General features: G+C 35.1%; 1 protein-coding gene across 10 annotated transcripts in view; it reads left to right on the forward strand.

Moving 5' to 3' along the window:
• Window positions 1-25,065, forward strand: part of NFIB (nuclear factor I B) — a 242,020-nt gene that overhangs the window by 158,363 nt on the left and 58,592 nt on the right. For all 10 annotated transcript variants that reach the window (XM_041760894.1, XM_041760893.1, XM_041760895.1 and 7 more), the window contains exons 4-6: window positions 11,844-11,912; window positions 17,650-17,770; window positions 20,852-20,970. In XM_041760894.1, coding sequence (XP_041616828.1) covers window positions 11,844-11,912; window positions 17,650-17,770; window positions 20,852-20,970 — 309 coding nt within the window. The remainder of the gene's footprint in view (window positions 1-11,843; window positions 11,913-17,649; window positions 17,771-20,851; window positions 20,971-25,065) is intronic.

Here is a 25,065-nt window from a genome sequence, read left to right on the forward strand (position 1 = left end):
ATAATCATTAGGTACCTAATATAAAGTCCACATTACTTGCTTAACTTCTGATCCAGTTTTTCACAGTTCTTCACTAAAATTTCCATAAGGATATGTAAAACCTTAACTTTTCCTAAGCACACTAAGCTAGAATCTTAGAGGCTTATCTCAACTTATGTGAACTGCGTAGTTAGACTGAATTTTAAGATGATAGTTTTCCCATCTTATATCTCACAAAAGATAGCAGTGTTAGTTCCTTGAGAAATTGTGGACATTGAGTTTGATTCTCTCCTGCTACCATCCCCTAACTTCAGAGATTTTTCTATATTAATTTAAAAGGCTGTAAACAGAGAACAACAGGGTTAGGAAATGTAGGATGAAGAGGGAGTGAAGAAGAGTGTGGAAAGACATTTAACAATCTGCTTCTACTTCCTAATGTAAATCCTTAAAAAACTTTTCTACTCTGGGCCAGTCTAACTCCTTCACACCAAAGAGAAGACGCTTTGAAACTTGGTCCCATCTGTCCTTTCAAGAGCCTCACATTCTAGAAAGTGACGATTTTCATGTACTGACCTGGTAGGATCTTACATAGCTAGGTAGTGGGGTGAGAAGGGCTTAGGAGATGAAGGACCAGTAATTATTGGGGATTGCTTAGGAACTACACTATCAGCTTTAACTAACACTGTTACTAGTGCTATTATCAACAAGCATGCATGGATCCCAAAGCACTGTATATACACTTTCTTATTTAACCTTTACCTTGAATCTTTGAGTTCAGGATTACTACTATTCCCATGTTACAAATGGGAATGGTGAGGGGGGTAGAGAGTTTAAGTATTTATTCAAAGTCATTAATAAAGAGCAAATCTGGAAATTGAACTGAGGTAGAGTTTAAAGTATTTAGCATAGAGCCTTGTTTATAACATAATTAACACTCAGTAAATGATAGCCAGTATATTATTACCATCATCATTGTTATTTGTTTATATTAAAGTTAGATAATTATAGGTAGTAAATGATAAGACAGGAATTCAGATCCAATTGTGTAAATTCTAGAGCCCTCAATCTCAACCTATATTGAAACCTTTACTTACTGTAGCTAAGGGAAAGCCATACACTTTTCTGAGGCCAAACTCTAATTCCCTGTAGACTACCCTCTAAGGAAAAGAAAAACAATCACATGAGTATGGCCTTGGTGAGAAAATGCTGAAGAACATGGGTAAGGTACATCATCAAGAAGAATATACTTTGGCAGTTAAGTACTGGAAGAAAATTTCAGAGAAAAACATCTGTTTAGTTAGAAGAAAGGACTTACATGGAAAAGTGAACAGATAAAAGAATAGCTTCAAGGAGTACCATATTAGATAAGCAGAAAAAGCAAGAAAACTGAAGTTGCTTTCATGTAATTAAAGTCTGCATTTGAAGGAATAAGAAACAGAACTGATATTGTGGAAATAATCCTTCATATAGAGGACAGACTTAAGATGTTTGCTCCAAAAGCTGAAGAAAAGAACAGAGAGGTTAAAATGATAAGGAAATGGTTTATGGTGGGAGAATAGAAAATTGAGTATTAATTTAGGTGTTCTTAGAAAACATTTAGGAGAGCAGTAGAATCAAAGACAAATTAAGAAAACTTTAATGAGCTAAAAATGATCTAAATATTTAGATCAAGAGGGCTACCTGTATCTAGCCAACAGTAATAGTATCTAAATACATTGTATGGAAAATTTTGTGTTTTGTTGATGAAAAAGAGAATCTTGTAATCATCCTGGAGGAAAAACAAGTTACCTATATACTTTTTTTCTTCTTTTGGCCAACATTAAGTAATAGAAGAGTGGGGGAATTAGAATTATGAATTACTTAAAATTATGATGAAACTTTTTTATGTTTAAGGAGTTTTACCTGTAGTCAAAGGCAATAGAAATATATTCTTTATATTTGTGATCTCAAAAAATAGTCTTTTATTTTCTTTGTAAAAATTTTATTTGAAAGCATATACCAGTTAACAAAGTGATACATCAAAATAAAAAATTTTCAGAACAGGAAAGTTCGTTCTCCCACCTATACCTATAGATATAAATATAGCTATAGGTATATACTAATGAGAATAGTAGTCAGTTAAACAGAATTACACCTAAGTAATTATTATGAATAAGAATTACAGACATAAATGCCAATGTAAAAAAGTAATTCTTAATATATATATAAACAAGAATTTAGTAACAATTACCTGAGTCCCAAATTCCAGATGATGATTTTTTTAATTGTCGTTAAAATACACATAAAATTTACCATCTTAATCATGTATAAGTATACTGAACTGTATACTGTTGCACAATTTCCTGAACTTTTTCATCTTGCAAAACTGAAACTCTGTACGCATTAAATAACAACTCGCCATTCCCCGCCTCCATCCCTTTGCATCTGACATTCTACTTTGTTTCTATGAGTTTGAGTACTCTAGTTACCTCCTCTAAGTGAAATCATACAGTATTTGTTTTTGTCACTGGTTTATTTACAGATTACATTTTTAAGGACTGAAAAGAGGAGGCTTCAGGAGGTTGAGTACCTAGGAATGGCAGACTGGTTTTCTTCTTTTAGGATAACTGGTTGAGTTTTGCTAACAAGTCTGCTATTTGTCTCTATCTCTGTTTTTGCTTAGATTTGTTGTGAGAAAAGATTGCTTTTCTTGTTGGTGTCAGGTGCATTTTAAGCGTCAATTGATAAGGCTGTGTGTTTTTCCTTTTTTTTTTTTTCTCTATGGTGCTGATAGATTTTGTAACAGTGAACTGCACTCATTCGTGGAATAAAACCCTCATGATAATGGTGCATTGTTCTTTTGATAACATTGCTATGTTTAATTCAAATATATGAACTGAATATATTTGGTTTTATTTAGGAATCTTGAAATTGCACTTATGTGTGTGCTTGGTCTTTGCTTGTCTTGTTTGCTTGCTTTGATTTGGTGAAGGAGGTTGCAAATTTAGTTATTTAAGTTTTGCTGGCCTAATAAAGACTCAAGAGTGAGGTTTCTTCCTGAGGAAGTTTGTCATTATTTGCTAAAGCCTGGAAGAGTGTAGCTATCATTGGAATTTAAAGGCTAGGTAAAAGGTAAAATCCAGCTGTGCACCCATCTATACCTGGTGCCATTTTAAAGGTAGTTTTTAAATCATCTTTAAATTCTCTTGCAAGGTTTTCAAATTCTAAAGTGCATATGAATCATCTGTGGTCTTGCTCAGTGGCAGATTCTGATTCTGTGGGCCTGGCATTGACCCTGAACTTCTAGATACTTAACAAGCCCCCCCCCCCCCCCCCCCCCCCCAGTCATGCCAGTACTGGCAGTTGTGGGACATTTTGAACAGCAAGATGCTAACCTAGTGGCTCCCAGACTTTGTGGCACATTTGAATTACCAGGGGACCTTTTAGAACGTCCTTACGTCTAGGACACATCCATACTAATTAAATCAGAATAGCTGAGGGTGGAAGCCAAGCATAAGTTGTTTTTCAAGAACCCCAGGTGGTTCCAGTGGTCAGCAAATTTTGGGAACTACTGCACTAGGAGTAATTGGTCTATTCAGATTTCCACTTTACTCAATTTTGGTTACTTTTATTTTATAAGTAATTGCCCATTTAAGTTTTCAGAGTTGTGGTCAGTAAGTTGTATGTGTTATTCTCTTATAATTTTTTTAATGTATTTGGTTTCTATGGTTATGTTTCCCTTTTATTATATATTTTGGCCTTTTCTTTTTTCCTTAATGAGGTTTCCAAATGATTTTTCTGTTTTGCTTGTCTTCTCAGAAAATCCTCTTCCCTTTATTCTTTTGTTTTAAATACTTCTTTTTCTATTTTGTTTCTCAGCTTTTATCTTTAATTCCCTTTTTAATTATTCTTGGGTTGTTTTACTGTTCTATCTTATGATAAAGTAATTTTGCCTTTTGTCTTTTTCTTTTCATTGTTTTCTAGATAGTTTATAATTTTTCATTTGATTTTCTGTTTGATCCTCGCTAATTTTCTTAATTTTCAGGTAGTTGAGAAAATTTGGTCACTTTCTGTTTTTTGCTTTTAGTCTTATTTACCAAAGATGAAATAGTATAGTAGTTTTCTCTTTGGTCAAGGACATGATTGATTTTTATAGAATTTCTGTGGACATGCTAACAAAGTATACTTTGTATTTGAATAATATAAAGTTAGTCGTTGTCTAATAGTCATGTTCAGTTCTAAAAGAGAATGTATTCAAAATTCTCACTATCATTGTGTTTTTATCAAGTTTCCTGTATTTTAAGTTTTTGTTTTATGCACTCTCCACAATATTGTTTGATGCATATATGGTTTATGATTTATCTTCTTTATCATATATACCTTTTATCCATTTGTAATATTCTTTTTTTCATTTGTAATATTCTTTATATCATTTATTATAATTCATCTTAAATTCTCTTAGCCACTGCTGACACTGCTTGCTTTTTGTTTGAATTTGCCTGATTTGTCTTTGCAGACTATTTTATTTTCAACCTTTTATTCTTAATATTTTATTGTTGTTATTTTGTCTTCAATGTATGTCTTAAAAATAGCTGAATTTTATTTGCTTCGGTTGGTCTAATGTTCTTTATGGGATAATTCACTCCACTTACCTGTCTAATAATGGTTGATATGCTTGATTTTATTCATTCTATTTACCTTATGTTATTTATTCTTACATCTTATATCCTTAGTTTTATTGTCTTAATTAAGTTACTATTCACTGTGTTTGTTTTCTCTTTGTTAATTTGGAAGTTCTGCCTTCCCTTTCCTTGCTCTTAAAATGAAATCTCTTTCTTTATTATTATTTGAAAACAAATACAGTTTTCATATTGACTCATAGGTACTGTGATTACCATCTATATTATAGAGAAGCGTGAGATGTGGAAACGCTGCTCAGCCTGCCTTAGGTTCACATAGTAAGTGGCAGAGCGGATCATTTAGTATACTTTAACATAATGTAATATAATTTTACTTATTATAATATATTTTAATGTGACATTAATTACAGTAAAATGTAATTTAATCTTAATTCAACTTAATTTACTATACTGTAAAAATAAATACAGTCCACTTAGTAAACAATAAACTATCTGTGCTAATAAATTTAAGAATATGAAAGAATTGATTATTTTCTTGGATAATATGTAATAAAATTGCCTCAAGACCAGAAAACAATGGAGCAAATTCATGAAAGACTCACAGTTTTCTAAGAATCTTCTCTGAAACATTACGAGAAGATAATTTTACCAATGAGTTTTTCCAAACTTTCATCAACTTTTTATAAGTTTTTTTAATAAAAATGGCTGTCATCCAAACCATTTTATGAAGCATGTATGTAACCCTAGAATGAAAACTTCAGAAATGAAACAAAAATCTCCAGAAGAGCATACCAGCTACATAGAGAGAACTCAGAAGACACTGTTAGCAAACCAATTTAGCAGTAAATTAAAAGAGCTACCTTATGTGGATAAGCAAAGAATTTAATCTAAGAATTCAGGAATATATAACAACAATAAATGCTGTAAGGAAATTTAAAAAGGAGAATCTCTGCTAATGCCAGAAAAGCATTTTTAACCATTATAATCAGAACACTTTTAAAAATCTGAGAAAACTTGGAATAAGTGAACATATAAAATGATAAAAATAAATCAATTATTAATTAATACCAACATTATCATCAACTGTGAAACTCTAGAAGGACTCTCATTAATATTAGGAATAGAATATTCCAACTAGCACAATTCCTATTTTATATATTTTTAAATGTTCAAAGAAATAATGCATAAGTATCTGAAAAAATCCAACTTTATTATAATTAAATGAAAATTATGACATTAATGTAATATCTTTTCTCTATCAACTTTGCTATAATTAAAACAAGTACCTATTAATATGACTGATATGTAATTGTGGCAACAGGGTGGTGACATGGACACACTCATTCTGCCCGAGGGAAAAGAAATTGGCAAAAATCTTTATGGAAAGCAGCCTGACAGTTTTTAACTAAGAGCTTTAGAAGAGTTTCTGTCCTTTGACCTAGTAATTCCACTTCTGGGAACTCCAGCCTAAGGAAATCATGAGAATCGCTGACAAAGATTTGTGTACGAGGATGTTAATGGCAGTTTTGTTTATAATATTTTAAAAAATGGGAAATAACCTAAAATGCCAAAAAAAGGAGAATGGCCAAATAAAGTACAGCCGTGCAGTGTAATATTATACAGGCATTAAAATCATGCTTTTGAAAAACTGTTTAAAGGGAAAATACAAAGTTAATTAGAAAAAAAAAAGCAAGATATAATTTCACTTAAACTTGATTTCTGTTTTTAAAAATACATATTTTATATATTATATATATATGTAGGAAACAGTCTAATGGACTGGAAGGAAATGCTAAAAAACAAATAACGTATTAATATTGTACTATCAGAGTGTTTTAAAACTTTAAAGTCAGAAAATTGCTTTCCTTCTGCTGAATCACTTAAATCACCAACAGGGAGATTTCATGTAAAGGATAAACTTAATTCTAAATTAATACTGGAATGTGAACCTTAGCTATAGGTTCAGGGTCAGTCTCTGTGCAGAGAATCATTGTCTTTGCAATGATTAGTCTGTTTCATAATCACCAACTTCATTCTCAACCGTGAACAGTTGCACATCATTTGAGAAACTACAGATAAAGCCATGCCTTACAACACCTCTACCAGAAAATCCCTAGTAGGTTAGTTGTGGTATCTGAAGTTATATGAAGATTGGCAAAGAGCTAGTGTAAAATAATCTTATCTTCTCCCCCTTGGCATCCATAAACAAAAGGATTTAAGCATCTTTGACACTCTGCAGAAGGAAATGAACAATTGGAATCCTAAGGCTGGAAAATGCCTGTGAGATACTTAGGGGTCCTGTGCTTTCTCCAATGAGCAAGCAATGCAAGAAACTAACAGGAAAATGTGGAACCTGTGGGGTAGCTCGGTGGCTCAGTCCATCTAAGCGCCTGCCTTTGGCTTAGGTCATGAACCCAGGGTCCTGGGATAGAACCCTTTTAGGGCTTCCTGATTAGCAGGGAGTCTGCCTCTTTCTTTCCCTCTGCCCCTCTCCCCTTGCACTTTCCACCCTCCCTCTGTAGTGCTCTCTCTCTGTCTCTGTCTCAAATAAATAAATCGTAAAAAAAAAAAAAAAAGTGGAACCTGAGCATTGTAGTGGGCTTTGGAGGCACTCATTCCGTTTTCTACCCAAAGTGAGAATTCTTAAATCTAATGGGGTAGAGGTTCTTTACTGCCTCTGGGAAACCTCCTACCCCTGTAGACATGTTTCCCCATCTGTAAAATGGGAACTCTTAGCTGACAACTGGTATGATAATTAGGAGCATTATGTGAATTAGTGCTTTTGAAGATCTTAGAGCAGTAGTTTGGCATGTGTTGGCTGTTACTACCTCTGCAAAGTTTCCCATTCCCTTCTAGGATTTTTCTCATTGGATGACAAATCTGGTTATTGAGCCAAAAAACAGTTCCTGGAACTATGCAAAAGTCTTATCCAACATCTACATTAACACTCCTTCTAATACTTGAAGACAGCTTTCATGAATTTAATAACTGCTTTCTGTGGTTTTTTTCTTTTTTAATTTCAAGAATAGAACACAGTAGACTATAAAAATGAGCGTTATCAGTTTTCCTTTGGATTTTCTATGTAAATGTTGTTTAACATTCAAATGGAGCTGATTATAATTTGAGATATTAACAGTTAGATATGCCATTGTGTCCCTTTGTTATTGTTTGTAAAGGAGGTTAAACACTATATTAACTTCTGAGTAGTGATTTATTGTTGCTTTTGTTAGAGAAAAATAAAAAAGAAGTAAAATAATATAATTTGATATTGCCTTTGAGAATTTTCAGTTTGCAGAGGTCTTTATTTCCTACTCAATTTTATTTTTTAAAAAGCATTACATGTAGTGTAAATACAGCATCCCATAAATGCCGAGTTGTTCTTTGCTTCTTGGCTTAAGCTGTTGTGTAATATTGCTCTGTAACCATTAAGCAGCTGCTCTGCCTCAGAGATGCTCATATTTCCTTTGGTAGACGAAGGGAATTTACTATATGAATGTCTCCAAATTGCTTTAAAATCGTTGGCCTTTGTATCAGCTATTTAGATTCACAGTGGTCTACATAACACATGAAAACCATGTTTCTGGAAGGCCCCAGCAGCCTGGAGGTTACAGATGGGGTTGTGTTAATAGTAATCACCTGCATTTTGCTGAGTCTCATCTTCTGCACTATTGCAGGGCTCCTGACACTGCATGATTCTCCCTGGTTACTTTGTCACAGTCCTTATGCACGGTTTCTTACGGACGTTCTTGTATGCTGCTAGCTGTCCAAGTGCTCTGTCATCCCCTATTTCTTTTCTTTGCCCTTCTCATCTTGGATATTGCCTGTTCATTGTAAGGCTGCACTGTGTGCAGAGATGAATGGAGGAGGCAGCCGGCTGCCTCAGGTGCTTCTGCCAGCTACCCAGTCGCCTGATTCCGCCCCAGGCCCTACTCCTATAAGGGCACGTGGGTAGGCTTTACTGCTCATTCTAGGGAGCCCTCCTTTCAGTGAAGTCTCACTATGCTCCATGAAGGACTGGAACCCAGTTGGACCTACGGGGGTTGCATTTTGTCTAGGGGTGCCAAAGCAGTTCTAACATAGTTCCAGTCCCTTTCATAGTTTCAGCAAAATAACTCTCTCAGGTTTCCTTGTAGATTCAGATTCCTCAAACTTGAATTGGAGAAACACCCTGCTACATACTGAATTGCCTTCCCTTTGCCTTTGTGTGACTGCCTGTCTTCCTGCTAGTAGAATTAGCCTGGGGCGGTGGGGGGGGGGTAGGGCTCCTCCCTTCCATGTGATTTGGGCCCTGAGATCCACACACAATTCTGTCTTCTTGCGTATGGAGCCCCAACTACTCACTGGCATGATAAGGAAATGAACGTCAGATGGTATCTACATATTGAAATGTTATTATGTATGACCCAAGATTCAATTTATCTAAATATATTGAAATGTTCACTAGTCACTCATTCATCAATTTATTTTACAAATATTTTTGAACTCTGACTCTTTAAACACTTCTAGTTTCTTGGTAGTTACTTAGTGCTAACTGCCTAAAGTTTTACACTAGTACGAAACAAAGTCAGATATAATTTGACTCTAATCATCATTCTTTCCCATTCTACCCAAAAGCCTAAATAAACCCCTCAGTGGATGAGTTCTAGGGAATAACAAGAGTCAGTATAGTTATCCTTAAACCTTAAGCCATCTATACCTACATTGTAATGTAATTACTAAAATGCTTATTTATGACCCTGTTCCAAAAGGTTAAAATTTATAAAATTTTGTTCAGTAAGCATTTATTTAGTAGCTACTGTATATACAGGCGCTGAGTTAGTTAAGGGAGATTCAGAGATTAACAAAACACAGTCCCTCTCCCAAATAAAGGAGCTGATAATCCAATAAGAAACACAAAACTTGAAAACAGATACCTTGGACACTTGAAATGTGTAAAGTGATATAAACTAAGTACAAAGTAGCTGCTCTAAATTCAGAAGAAAGAGATTATTCTGGCTGGCACAGGGATTGGGAGAAGAGGGTGGAGGAACAGGTTAATGAGTGGATGATGGCCGAGTTGGACATTACAGGATGAGAACAGGGCACACAGAGAGCCATCTGATGAGAGGGAGGGAACCGCATGAGAAAGATGGGAGGGTGAGCATTAACGGCACATTTGGTGAGGACAAATAGTCTTGTCTGATTGGTTAAATATATGAGCTGCCATCAAGATAAATAAGGTCTTTGTATTTCATGTATTTGCCAAATATAAAATTTTACATTTACTGTATCTGGAATGAAGTATAATTTGTTATACTTAACAAAGATGTGTATTGCTTTTGTTGTTGATTTATATGATGATAACCTACCATGGTTCAGAAAATTGAAAGTATCTCTTCCCCACCCAGCCACACAAAGGGAGTCTTTGTCTTTTTTTGTCTTCTTGGCTTTAAGCAGCTTGTACAGTGTAGGCTACCTAAAAGTTTCTCAGTAATCACTGAGATGAATTCAACGTGGTGAAAAGTTAAGTTGCTTGAGAAGTAGGAGTTTCTTAAAACAAATACAGGTGTATCACATGGGGACATTTTGTCATTATCCTCTTTAAAATGTATATTTTTTTGAAGTAATATGTAACATAATATCTAAATTTTATCACCAGCTGAGATCTGATAATTCCTTCATACTCTTTCTTTTGTTCTGCTTCTAAAGAAGGTGAACAGTGGGTACAATACAGTGTTCAGACACGCAATGCTCATCGGTTCACAACAGTGAAGCATATAAGCTTATTGAATGATGTTCTATCTTTTCATGCTACGTCATAAAGTGTTGTAGTAGCTTTTGTTCTGGTAAAATTTCTAAATAAAGATTTACGAGTAATTTGAGAGTGTCTGGAATCCAGTGTGTGCCTTTCAGTGTGTGGGTGATTTTTGACCCAACTGGCCAGTCCTAACTTATTGGGGACATTTAATCAGTGCCCACTGTGGATTTCATATTTTTATCTCACTTATCATTCATAATAATTTTATTATCTCTGGTTTTTAAATGAGGAATCTGAGACACCCAAGAGTCTAATAACATGACCAGGATTCACACTGATCAAGTGATTGGAAGTCAAATGCCAGCTCCTTGACTTAAGAGCTCTCAGTTGCTAAGCCACCTGTGACTCATATTCTTGCCCCAAATCGAATCCCTTGGTCAACCCTAAAACTTAATGTAAAATCTGCTCCAGTTGCCATTTCTCTGATTCTAGAGCTTGTTTTCCTGGAAACATGAATTCTGGGGGTTCTCAGGCTTTTCTTACTCTCTTCCTGGGAAGCAGAGAGTAACCATATCCCTCCTGATATTGTGTCCCTCTGTATACCTCCTTCGTATCAGTGAGAAGCTGGGGACGTGACTAGTGTTTGTGGGAGTCCTCATCTCTGATCCTGGACACAGCTTGACCAGATGCCAAACAGCACTGAACTTACTCAGGCTCCAAAACCCACGGTGGGCCACAGTCACTGGGGACCCTGTACTTGGATGTCACACAAGGGTCATGTGGAATTCCTGGAGGCCTGGATTTATCACCAGTTACTAGAAAATGTATGCAGTTCTTGAAATGAAGGGAGTCCAAGAAGTAGTAGTAGCAAGAATAAGCAGGCAGTGAAATCAGGCGAAGTATATTAAAGGTGTATGGAAATAGGTCGATGCAAAGTATTTGCTGTAGGTACAAGTTCTGCTTTTGTGTGATTCATGACCCTGGAACAAGGGGGGAGGGGAGTGCTGGTAACAGCAGCTCGCTTTTCTTTAATCAGGGAAGGATTTGTGAGAGAACAGTGGTTTCAAGAGATCTTTGAAGTAATTCCAACAAGGTTCTAATTGTGGTTGTGGTTTTCCTTTTTCTTTCTTTCTTTCTTTTTTTTTTTTTAAATGAGTAGACTTTAGTCTACCAGGTGCTACAGAGCTGAGTGTATTCAGTAAGAACCCCTGAATCTTAATTCTCTGTGCATGGGCTGTGGCAAATAAAACCATACCAGTTTCCCTGTACATTTAGAAAACGGAGAAGAAATTTTCCTAGGAAATGATTTGGCACTTAAACTTCTTACTTTTGTTTAAACAGACCCCGGATTGCATTCGAAGAGTTTTGCTTTTACTTGTGTTTGTTATAAGCAGACTTGGTTTTTGTTCTAACCTTTGGTTTAAAAACACTTGAACAAATCCTAGCGTTTAATCATTTATTTGCTTCCTGCTTGTGCTGATCTTTTTCCTCTGGACATTTATTTTCAGGTTACCTGGAGGATAGTTTTGTAAAATCTGGAGTCTTCAATGTATCTGAACTCGTGAGGGTATCCAGAAGTAAGTAAATCGTTTTGTTATTATTTAATCATACAGTATGATTTAACATATTTTATATTTTGAACCCTCAATACAGTATTAAGAATAACGACTTACTAGGAAAATTTGAGTTTTAAAATCTCCATCTTTTTGATGAAATCATGAGTGAGTATATTTTGTTGGATTTCCTTAAATGCTTGCATTTAGATCATCAAACTTTTGTAGTACAAAAATAATTTGGGGGTTGTTCTGATTGCTGTGTTATTGGTATTCATTTAATTCGCTGTTCTCTCTGTGACCATAGATGGTCATTTATATCAAAGGAAGTGTGATTAATTAAATGTACTCCATGTTGTTATGATAACCCACATAAGTTTCCTGTAGATAAGTGCTTTTTCATTTTACTAACGTTTTGGTGGGGGCTTGGAGATGTACAGGATATACACACTAACATGCAGAGTGTAGAGGGATGCAGAAATTAACTTTGCAGATTGTAGTTTGGATATAGATAGCAAGCTATTGTGAGCCAAAACAATGTCCAATTGTTTTTAACTGGCCACCTCACCTGAGACACCATTCTTGACAGGCCGGATGAGATTTTTCTCAGGTTAAGTTCACCTGGCCAGCTACCTATAAGCAAGGGAGTAGTTTACTAACTCAAGTCTTTTATGTGTTACTAGTGTATACAAATATACCTGAGATGTAGCTTTCGAGGCATTGATGATGTTAAAGGAGGTGACTCATTTTTTCTTGTTCTCTTTGATTTAGCTTATTTCTGTAACCTTGAAGGCTGTATTTTTACCCGATATTTTGTTAGAGAGCATCACCATTTGGAATGACGTTACTAAGATGATGTAGTGGTACTCTGTCCTCGTTTATGTTGTGTTTTTCATCTGGGTCAAGTTCAGAGATCTTGAACAAGAATTATGATGATCCCAAAAGAATAAAGCAAGTTACTAGGGATAAGTTTAGATAGTGTGTTAGAGTTGTGGTCAGCGAAATAATCCCCCATCCTAGCTGGTGGCTGTGTCTTTCGAACTATAGTTTTCTTAAATAGTTCCTCTTTCTAGGGTGGCCAGTGCAAATAGCATGTATCTCAGGGAGTTGTATACATGAACATTTAAGACCTTTAGTAACTTAATCCTTTGACATATTCTGCAGTAATAAATGTATGCCCCAAAGTCTTCTGTCATGGATCTGTTTACTTAGGGCAGCACAGGTAACCAAAACCTAATATAATATCCTATATCCCAGCAACTCCAGGGTTCATGTTTGTGGAACAGAAGGATTCTGATGGTTTACTCCACTGACCAAGGCAATGTCTTACTTGTTTTTCCCGATCAATAATGTGATATGGAAGGCCTCTGACATTTGAAAGTTTTCTGTGTTTATTTTTAATTTGGAAAGGAACGTGCCCGATCCCTCATTACCACTTTCTGGCATCATGTAAGGAAGGGAGAATTTGAAAGTGGGGGTGGTTGTGTGTGTGTGTCAGGGGTGTTTTCCCTATACTGTTCTGCTATAGTTATGAGACATTATTAACATTATTTGTTTAAAGTTGTCTTTTCCTAAGTTTCGTGATATATTTCCTTCTTCTTATGAGAAGGACTGAAGTCATCTATTAGAAAGTATTATCCATTCCTCATTATAGGTAACATCGTGTTAGACACTATAGAAGGGTACCTACATAGAACATTTAAGAGCCCAGAGTGGGGCAGCCCTGGTGGCTCAGCAGTTTAGTGCCTGCCTTCAGCCCAGGGTGTGATCCTGGAGACCCCGGATCGAGTCCCACGTCAGGCTCCCTGCATGGAGCCTGCTTCTCCCTCTGCATCTCTGCCTCTCTCTATCTCTATCTCTATCTCTATCTCTATCTCTATCTCTATCTCTATCTCTCTCTGTCTCTCATGAATAAATAAATAAAATCTTTAAAAATAAATAAATAAAAGCCCAGAGTGATATTTTGAAAAATCTGAATGTAAACATAAAGGCTTAAATGCCTTTTTAGAATAGTTCAAAAGTGAGGTAAATTTAATATACTGATTTTTTTTAAAGCTTACACTGTCATCTCTTAGAGGTTTTTAAGTTACCTGTTACAACACACATTACTGATCTATAATTAGGATATTGATTATCTATATTCATTCATTAATTTATTCAGCAAACATTTATTTTCTACTCTGTATGTAAATAGGTGTCGCTGAAATGCTTGAGAAGTTATTCTCCTAAGTGTTTTAATATATCCACATCGTAATCTTATTTATACAGATGAACTTGGTTGTTTATGAAATATGGGTTTGCTAAGTAAGCAGAAACTTCAGCACAATCCCGATGCTGTATATCACAAATTCTGACTTCTTGAGGGTTTACAGTATGTTAATGGTTTCTAGCCTCCCGGGTTTGACTAGTATGACCCACTAATGTGTCTGTTGACTTTAGCTAATGAAGCTCCTCAGTTTTAGGATAGTGATCTTTCTGTTGAATGATATTATCTCCATCTTAAAAGTTGATTTAGGATCTGCTTTTGGAGTGACAAGAACAATGAGAGAGATTAAGAATTGGCCTCTAACCCTTAGAATCTGAAGTTCTTTGGAGCTTCATTTCTAAGAGGATATTGGCAGCCTCTTAAACATAATTTGCAACCTTCAGAATTCTTGCAGCTCTCTGGGAGAGGTGATAACGCTGATCTTTGGATTTGATGTAAGTTCTTCCGGAGACTTTTAAGCAGGAGCATCAGCCTGGGACTTGCCAGGCTCACAAACTCTCTTTGTTATTAAATACATTTGGTGAGTGCTGCTTTCAAATTTGACCATGTTTATTATTAATCTACTCTTCTTCATGTATTCTCCCATTTAATGTCAGAATGCACACTAAATTTTTGCAATGCTCCTGTATAAAACTGTGGCTAAATTATTTTTATTACTGTCTTGCTAGTCGGTAACAATCCTTCTGCAACAAAATTTAGAAAAACAAAATTTCCAAAGATTTTTTAAATTATTATTTTACTATAAATTTCATCTAGTATGTTTATGGCAAAGCAATCTGTGTTGACTATTAAGCCATATGTATGAAATACAAACTGCAGATCTTTGCTTAAATGTTGCATGGCTTAGTAAATTGCAAATACTTTATGTAAGCTGTAACTTGTAAGTTTCCTGTTAGTAATTCAGTTCTTTGAATTGTATCCATTACTGTTGTAGGAGACTGGATGGATTACTGACTTTCAGGGAGTCCCTCAAATGCCTCCCTGCTTTCCACATACCCTGCTTTCCAATGTCACATAGAACATGGTTCTAATAATAAACTTTAAAGTATGTGGTTACTGTGGGATTTCTTACCTTGCTTTTTTTTTAACCTCCCGTGTACCTTAAGCCATAATAAACAGTTACAGTTTAGCTGCCCAAAGAATTCAAGCCATTTGGGAAAGTGACATCGAATACAAGTATTTTCTGTGTCACATGAAGTTAAAGTGCATTATATAAAAAGAATAGTTTAGCAGCAGGCATAAACTCCAGAAGTTTGGAGCTGAGACTAACCTTGTATATATTGATTTAATTTTTAATAGGAGAAGAAGGATATTCATCATATGTTCTTTGATTACTTATCTGCAGTGACACATGTGCTTCTTAATCATACTTTCTTAAAAATATTTTTAAGTAAATCTTGGCCACCCTGATATTGAAATACAATTTAGCTGATGGCAAACACATGTAGTGAACACATTAAAATTCTGGGTAAGAAAAACTCCCTGAAAATCTGCAGTCTTTTCAGAATCATGTATTCAATTTGAAGCAGTTGGGAGAGAGGAAGAATAAGTAACTATATGTTCTTAGAGTGAATCACAAGGGCTGTAGAGTTTTGTTGCCACAACCCCAGGACACACTTTCTCTTATTAGAGCTTTTGAAGGCCTGACCAAAAAAAAAAGGGGTGGGGGTGGGGGTGGGGAAGAATTCTTCAGCACTGTCTTTGACACCAACCTGCCTGGTGTCACCTTGCATACTATCTCAGCCTATGACTGCTCTTGTACTAACCTCTGTTGAGAATGACCTCCCCTTGAGACCCTTCTCATTCTCTAGTGCACAGTATGGCTTCTCCACTGAGTTCTTGGATTATTCAAGCCTGCATTGGATTCTTCTTCCATAAAATTCCATAGTATTTATTGGTGATGTCATTCATTTGGGCAGTTTCATTTTAATCTGCATTATGCTGGTACTTCTATTTTGTCACTAGTGGTTTATTTACCTAGCTTGTTGCCCAATCTGTTTTGTTAAGGACAGGAACTATCTTAGACTATTTTGTATCCCTTGCAGCACCTGCCAGTAATGGACAGGAACAACAACTTGTTGAATGAACAGACTTTCAACAAATAGGTTCATTTATAACTCTTCATGTGATATGAGCTTGTTTTGAACTGTTCACTCTATGCTAACCACTCTAGGCTGCCAGGGAAGAGATACGGGGAAGAACTCAAGGAAAGAAGGAAATTCACCGTTTGTTGAATACCTGTTATGTGCTTGGCATGATGCTGGGCTTTTATCACTCCTTACCTCATTTCATCCTTAAAATAATCATAGGTGGTAGGTGACTAGTATTCTCATTTTATAGTTTGGGAAGCTAAGGCACAGAACTCAGAAGTGGCAGAGGGGGTTCAAACTAAATGGCTACTTTCCAAGACTCTACCATTCTAATACAGCATGCTATCTCACAGATCTATTCAAGATGTCTAGAAATGAATTTTTAAAATTTGAACAAATGTAACCCAGTATACAAAACCAGTACTTATATACAGAAATCTCAGTTCAAAATATATCAGCAAACCCAAAAAGGTTTCTTGATTTACAAAATAATGCTTTAAAGTATATTTATTTTTATTTATTTTTAATAATTTATTTTTAATTTTTTGTGAGTACATATAAATGAATTTTACAAAGTTGGGCATACAGACTTAAAAAAAAAAAAAAAAACAGACCGGGATCCCTGGGTGGCGCAGTGGTTTAGCGCCTGCCTTTGGCCCAGGGCGCCATCCTGGAGACCCGGGATCGAATCCCACATCGGGCTCCGGTGCATGGGGCCTGCTTCTCCCTCTGCCTGTCTCTCTCTCTCTCTGTGTGTGTGTGTGTGACTATCATAAATAAATAAAAATAAATAAATAAATTAAAAAAAAAAAACAGACCTAACTATTGAATAAAGCCACACTTAACTATTCATATATAAACACGAGTATGTATTTTTGGGAAAAAACCTTGGCTCTTATTTCACATTTGCCAGTTTTACTTGTGTACCTGCCCTACCATAAGAATTCATTAGATCAAATAATTATTCATATGATTTCTAGTGCAGTCTAACATTAATGTTAATATTGTAATCTGATTATTTAACAGTGATACGGTTTTTGAGAACCATCTAAATACAAAGCACCTTGGTGCTAAGCAATAGGAAACATGTTTCCTCTGACACATCTATAGACTAGTGTGGTGACAGATGTAGTGACAAATAATACAAAGGAGGGAGTGAAGAAGGTTGGAGAGTAGGAATAGGGGAAGTGGCCACCATGATTATAGTCTGAGTGCCTCAAGTTTCTAGACTCGAACACAGGTGTTGTGAGAAAGCTCTTCAAGTCGTACCCTGGTGGACTGTTGATATTAGAGTCTCAGAGTAAAGAGAATTTGTTGGGAGGCGTGGAAAGTATTAGCTTATTACATTCAAATAGAGATAAGTGTAAAAATCATTCCTGATATTTCTTTCTGTTTTATTCCCCAGCACCCATAACCCAGGGAACTGGAGTCAACTTCCCAATTGGAGAAATCCCGAGCCAACCATACTATCATGACATGAACTCGGGGGTCAATCTTCAGAGGTCACTGTCTTCTCCACCAAGCAGGTAACTGAAAGAGGAGCTGTACTTGTTCTCAGTCTATAGGCAGATAAGTAGATAGGTAGACAGGCAGATAGGTAGGTAGTTAAAGAGATCGGGGAAACAAAGCCAAGAATGAAGACTTTTTGCTGATTCTACATCAATTTTTAATCTTACCTGGTTACATTTGTTTTGATATTTGAAAATTAAGTGTAATTGTTCAAAGCAGTAAAAAAAAAATCTTTTGGGTGGGACAAGGGAACTATATTCCCTTCATGTAAAATATATGACTTATTTTATTTGCTCCTATAAAATATTATAATTCTTCAAGTTTACTAAATCTTTTGGGGACTTTAAAAATGATGTTATCATGGCAGAGAGCCCTGATCTATGACTGATCCATCCTGGTAACTTTTCTCTAATATCACATCCAATCTGGGTATAATGAAACCATGAAAAATAAAATGTGTCATCTGCTTAACCTTAGAAGTAAAAGCCTTATTCTAGGCCACACTTGGCTAATGTCTTCAGAGAATTGGTATTTTAAAAAATAATTTAGTTGATTATCAGTTACCAATGAAAATATTACCTGCTCTGAGATTTGGTTTGACCAGCCTTTGTCGGGAAGAGCTACAGTGAGGTTACTTTACTTTTTAGCTCTCTGTTGACATTCTCACTTTTTTCTCTTGACCTTCTGATTGTAACTTTGAGGCCCACAGAAGTTTAAAAAGAGGTTTCCTATTTAAATGAGGGATAAATAGATTGGAAAGTTGTTATGCATAGGATTTAGTGATGATGCGTTCCACTGCTCTAGAATGCTAGAAAAGGACTGAGTTATGAGAAGCAAGATGACTAAATATTATAGCTTTATTGTTTTTTTTGAGTTGGATCTTCTATATAAATGAACATCCATCTCATTTTCAGAACATTACATATACCCATGATCAAATGTAAGAGTGTACATGAATTCCACAGCAAAACATTTTGCTGTATAATATCCATTTTTTAACACTAAAAGAATATCTGGGTAATCATTTTCCTATGCTGTTATCAATAATGAAAGTAAATTGCATTTGAATTATGGGGCTATGCACATTTGTATATTAACTAAGTTTAATTTTATATCATTTATGGTCAAACTGCATTTTCATATAGTTAGGTTACATAGCAAGGAATTTGGTTTATAGTCACTCAGATTGTCTGTGACATATTTGGGTCTTAAAAATACTTTCGTTTTTCTAAATTTGAGATGTGAACAGTACGTTTTTATTTGGTCCAGTGGGTCAGTATGTTGTCAACACAGATCTTTCTTCATGGTCATTTGGTTTCAGATACTATGCCATTCAGAATGAGAAAGATTTCAAAAACATTTCTCTATTATTTCCTTATGAAAGTCTTTTCTCTCTCACTTTAAGTCTTTTGTACATATTTACTACTGATTCACAGCTGTGAGAGAATTAGATTAAAGGAGAGTTTTAAAAACTGTATATTCTAACTTTGGATACCATAGGAATAAATTAAAGAACTATTATTTACTCCCACTGTGGTTTTACATGGTCTAAAATTGCTATCATCAATATCATGTTAATACTCTGGGAGTTGTGAGTCAAATATTAATCACAGGTACATCTGTGAATATGTACACATGCTTCTAGGATTTGGAAACAGTGCAGTAAAAAGAGCACAGTTTTGGAAGTCCAAGTCCTTACTTTGTGGCAGACTGCTTCCACTAGCATGCCCTAGGAAATTCACTGAATTTTTCCAAATTTGTCTCCCCAGTTGTTAAAAAAAAGGGGAGAACTGATTTATATATATATATCGGACTTATGAAGTCAGTTCCAGCTCTGAAATCCTGTGACATTATGTTTATTATCACTGCATAAAATTAATTCAGAGAGTATCTTTTTTGGTTTTTACCTGTAGAGATATACATAAGATTTTTTTTTCTATAAGATTTTTTTAAAAGAAAAAATCCATTTTCGTAGTCAGACTTGACTGTTTAATATTAGTGGAAATATATGATAGCAGAATATCATGCAAGATGGCCTGTGCCATGACATAGCTGTTAATTTTTATTTGTTTATTTTTGAGAGTCGGCCGTGCTGAGGGTTGGGGAGGGAGAGAGAGAATCTTAAGTAGGCTCTACACTCAGCATAGAGCCAAATGCAGGGCTCAATCCCACGACCCTAAGATCATCACCTGAGCCAAAATCAAGAGTTGGATGGACCTTAACCAACTGAGCCACCACGGAGTCCCTAAAATGTGTCATTTTAGAAGTATACTGTTTGGCTTGAATTTGGCAATGACCCATTTTTTATGGTTGATCTTGAAAATAAAAGATCACTAACCTAATTTTTTTGAAAAAATATAAAGAGGAATATATGAAATAATTTATAATCAATAAAGTACTACAAAATTTTTATATTATTAATTATATGGTTATTACCTATAATTACTATTTAATAAGTATCTTCTAATTTGCCAGCCATTAACTAAGAGCTTTACATTTAATCCTCTCAACCACTCCTCTTTGAACTGGTTTTATTATTTCCATTTTACAAATGATTAAACTGAGTTTAGAAAGGTTAAGTAGCTTACTATTAAGAAGTAGTGAGTGGCCTAGTCAAGATTTGATACTAGACTGGTTCTACTCCAAAGCTCACGTTCTACTGCCTTATCTTTGAATTAATGTGAAAGAATTACATTGTTATGGCAAGCACAATGCTAATGAATATTATTAGCATTGATAATAATGATAAGAGTCAGGTACAGTCTAAATAATTTTAAAGTTAGTACACATATCAAGAATTCACTATTTACAATAGAAATTTTTTGGAAACACCTTTTAAAAGGTAAATATAATAAACACCATATCTGTTAGGGAGGTACAGGTATGATATGGTGAAATAAGCAATATTATACAATGAGAAGTGTTTGCTACTTGAATTGAAGTCTTGAATAATCTCCATTATTTCAGAAATGATTCTAAGATGCTACTACCTGTGTTATGGAAATTTTCATACTAAGAATCTTTTCAAATGATACACTTTCATCTGCTACAGCCTACTTAGACATCCCATTAACGTAACTGTTGTCATATTTTAACAGCAAAAGACCCAAAACTATATCCATAGATGAAAATATGGAACCAAGTCCTACAGGGGACTTCTACCCATCTCCGAATTCACCAGCTGCTGGCAGTCGAACATGGCATGAAAGAGATCAAGGTAAGCCATAAGGTGATTCCTCTGGGGACAAGTAGGATATCAGTTTATTAGGTTTCATTTAGCCAGAATTTCATAATTGAGTCAATATGGATTATATAATCTTCATAAAATGATCGCAGTAAAATTATTTTTAAGATAATGTACTAGTTACATGTCACCAAAGTTGTGAAAATCCCCTATTTTCCATGTTGGACTTTTCCCTCAGACAGAATGAATGATCTTTTAGAATCCCCAATTATATGTGTGACTGGTTTTGATTTGTCTGCATTTGTTGGTTGGATTGAGCAAAACCCCAAGTTCTGATCCAGTTAGATCATTTGCTACTCTGTATCGGCTATTTCAGGGAGGAGCCACACTTCCAGAAAGTTTCAGGTGCCTGTTACTGAACGTACCCATTTAAAGGAAGTCATAATTCCTTTTGGAATTAGGTACAGCATAAACAGTAAATATAACTGTAATGTAAGAAACTTTGTGCCTGAGTCAATCTAGTTGTTCTTTCTGGAGGAGACTATAACCCAGTTGAGGGGCAGCTTTGGGGGAAAATATGACTTCTTAGGTATTATTTGGCTCTCTAAATTCAGACTTAGCCCTTTTTCTTTTTTAAAGTTTATTGGGTTAAATCTATTTCACCATATATCCTCATGCCTTTTTGCCACAATTGGCAGAAGACTGTTAAGCATGGAAACTAAAAAAAAAAAAAAAATGAACTAACTGCAATGTCTAATTGGTATGTATGTGTGCATATGTGATGTATATCAGCAGCATATAAAATAATTGAAAATTATCTTTAAATCAAATTTTACATTTAACTAAAATGTAAAAGAAAAATCTCTTTATCAATGGTTTTTAGCCTGTGATTTGAGTTTATGTATCTGAGGCTGGGGAGCTGTATACTAGATTATCTCAGGAGGCAAATAACTCTGAAGTGTAGAAGTTAAAGCCAAAATCAGTTCCTTATTCAGGACTTATTTGCGGCTCCATAGTTTTATGCAGAGTGCCATAGGATTTAAAGAATAGTGAAGGGGGCACCTGGGTTGTTCAGTCGGTTAAGCAGCTGACTCTTGATCTCAGCTCAGGTCTTGATCTCAGGGTTGTAAGTTGAAGCCCTGTGTTGGGCTCCATGCTACATGTGGTGCCTACTTAAAAAAAACTATTCCACTGGAAAAAAAATATAGTGAAAAATCTTCATGGAGGAATTGGACTTTGAGTCAGGTGGGTCTCCTTTAGCATGTTGAGATTTTTAACTGGTAAAGAAGGGAGCAGATTTGCCAGAGAGAAAAACCATGGCCAAACGCTGTGTAAGAAGTTTCAGAATGGCCATATCGTACTGTGCGGCTGGACACTGTACGTATAAGGAAGTAAAGAGAGGTCATGGGTCATGTTACAGAAGGATCTGAAAATCAGCTGGAGAGTTTTGGCTCTGAGATGACCTCCCCTTGCCCCTTCCAAGTCTTCTTCAGATAGTAGACAAAATCTGTAAAACATCAGACCATTATATTACTCCTGTACTTAAATCTCTCAGTAACTTGCCACTCCTCTTAGGAGAAAAAATCAGAATCCCTTCATATGTTCCTTGCTACTGCTTCTTGCACCTTAGCTTACTCCTTTGTTAATATTTGGGAAGGCAAAATCCAAGACCTTCCTCTAAGTCACGCCCTCTAGAATTCTCTTCTTCTGACTTGTCATCTCGCAAATTTGGGGCATCTTTCAAATCCCAGCCTAAATTGAGGAATTTCAATCTAAGTTTGGTCTTCTATTTTTCTTTCCTGACACCTAGCATTGTTCCTTCATGGTTCTCTTAATAGGTAGTTACATACTTGTTTGTGAGATTCATTGTCTAAATCTGTCTGTACTGTGAGGCCAGGGACCTTATCTTTTTTGGCTATGTTATGTAACCAGCACCTGGGTGCATAGTAGGGGCACAAAAGATATTTGTTGGACAAATGAAACATTGATAGGCAGAACATCAGTCTCATTAGTGAAGGCAAGAAATAATAGGCAGGAACTTTCACCAGACTTGCAGAAGTAAGAATAAAAACAAAACTCTCAACCCTTTATATTTTATTGCTTGTTTAACTGGCATTGTCAGTTTGTTTTAAACAAAGCCATATTTGCCTCTTCAGAAAATTATTCTGGAAAAGATTCTAATGGTAATAATAATAACATTGTGAATGTGTGGGAATGGGTGTGTTGTTCAGAAGTGTAGGTGTTCTTTATTATAGAGAGTGTCACTTTGTAAGAATTGATTCCTCTTCCAGCCTATTGAATAAAGCCAATCTCAAATCATATTATAAAACATTTTTGAAAAGTAGAAGGGAAACTGTCATTCTTTCGCTTTGTTAAATCATTGTATTGTCTTGGTGATTTTCTTTTGTCAAGATGACTAGAATTACTAGAGAAGTCTGTAAGGGCATATTTTATTAAGCATAAGGAAGAATGATCTGTTCTCAAGTATGCTTAAAAAAAACTCTGTCACTTTAATTCTGAAGACCCTGAAGACTTTGTAATATGCACAATAAGCCATTGTGGGAAGAAGTCTTGAACTACAATAAAAAAAAATGAGGGCAGTACAGTACTATCTTTATAAATTTGCTAAGCCAGATGCAGTCCTTTTGTTCTTAGAAAATTGCTTTTTTAAAATTAAAAAAAAAATAAAATGCCCCATGGTTGTTCTTGTCCATCTTTAAATGTTCTCCAGACACACTTCCCTGTCCTGAAGATGCTATTCTAAGGGACATATTGAGTACCACTCGATATTTGTAATGGCTTTAGTACATGTCTTATGCTTGTTTCTCCCACAAAGCCCTGCACTAATTGCTAATCAATAACTACTTATTGGTTGATTAAAGTATGCTTGTGTTTATAATTGGCAGAAATGTTTGAAATTTACCATTAATTATTTCCTGGGTATGCTGTTAGTGTTAACTTTGCATTAAAATCTACTCTTGCCATAGCCCTTAGCAATATTGATTTTTGAAATAGAAGAATCAAAGGGAACAAAATTATGGACAATATGTGACATTCTACTTTCCCTTATAATCTGAAACACCAATCTAAATCATTGAGAGTTTTTCCAAGTATGCCAAAAAAAAAAAAAAAAAGAATGTAAGATAGCCAAATTAGTGTACTCACATTATTTTAAAAAGACATTAGGCAAATTTTTAATGTAAAATCTAGGTTCATATAGTGACAAATATTTATGTACCTTTTAATAATTTAATGGAAAAAGTATTTTTATTTTAGGGTAAAATAAACATAAACATAATTAGTTATATTTATATGTTTGAGGGTTTGATTTTTTTTCATAACACAGAAAAGTTACAATGTCCCAGTCATAAAAGAATTACAATTTTTAATTCTGCAAAATAGAAACATGAACATTTTAAGACTGAGCATTATGTAATAGCATTAAACATTTGGTATGAATCTATTATAATTTGCCTACATTTCTCTTGATGTATAGTGAAGGAAATCAAATTTACCATCATCTACATTATGTAATACTCATATTTTCATTTGTGTTGTTTTACACATCAAAAATGGAAGAAAACTGGCCACTAACAAAGGGCTACACAGCCACTATTATATTCCTTTCCTAGATTCTAGAATATTTTTTCCTCCTTAATCTTTTCTAGGAATTTCCCAGTTGTGACTTTTTCTACTTCTATTGAAAACTTGGATTTTTTTGGATAAATCCATAATTTTCAATTTTAATGGTTACATTAATAGAACTAGATGAGGGACGCCTGGGTGGTTCAGAGGTTGAGTGTCTGCCTTTGGCTCAGGTCGTATCTGGGTCCCCATGGGAGCCTGCTTCTCCCTCTGCCTGTGTCTCTGCCTCTCTCTCTGTGTCTCTCATGAGTGAATAAATAAAATCTTTTAAAAACTTTTAAAAATAGAACCAGATGAGCTTATTAATGTGCATGCTGACAACTGCCTTTATTCCAGTACCACAGAAAAAATGCCATCTGAGATCTTGTGTACCTTAAGTGACCTGAGGCAATTCAGAAACTCAATTCCCAGTTGATGTACTTTTCTTGAAATCGTTAGATTGCTTCTTTGTAACTTCTGAAAAAATAGGAAAAAGAAGCGATA

Source organism: Vulpes lagopus, chromosome 7, assembly GCF_018345385.1.
Source record: "Vulpes lagopus strain Blue_001 chromosome 7, ASM1834538v1, whole genome shotgun sequence".
Lineage (NCBI taxonomy): Eukaryota > Metazoa > Chordata > Mammalia > Carnivora > Canidae > Vulpes > Vulpes lagopus.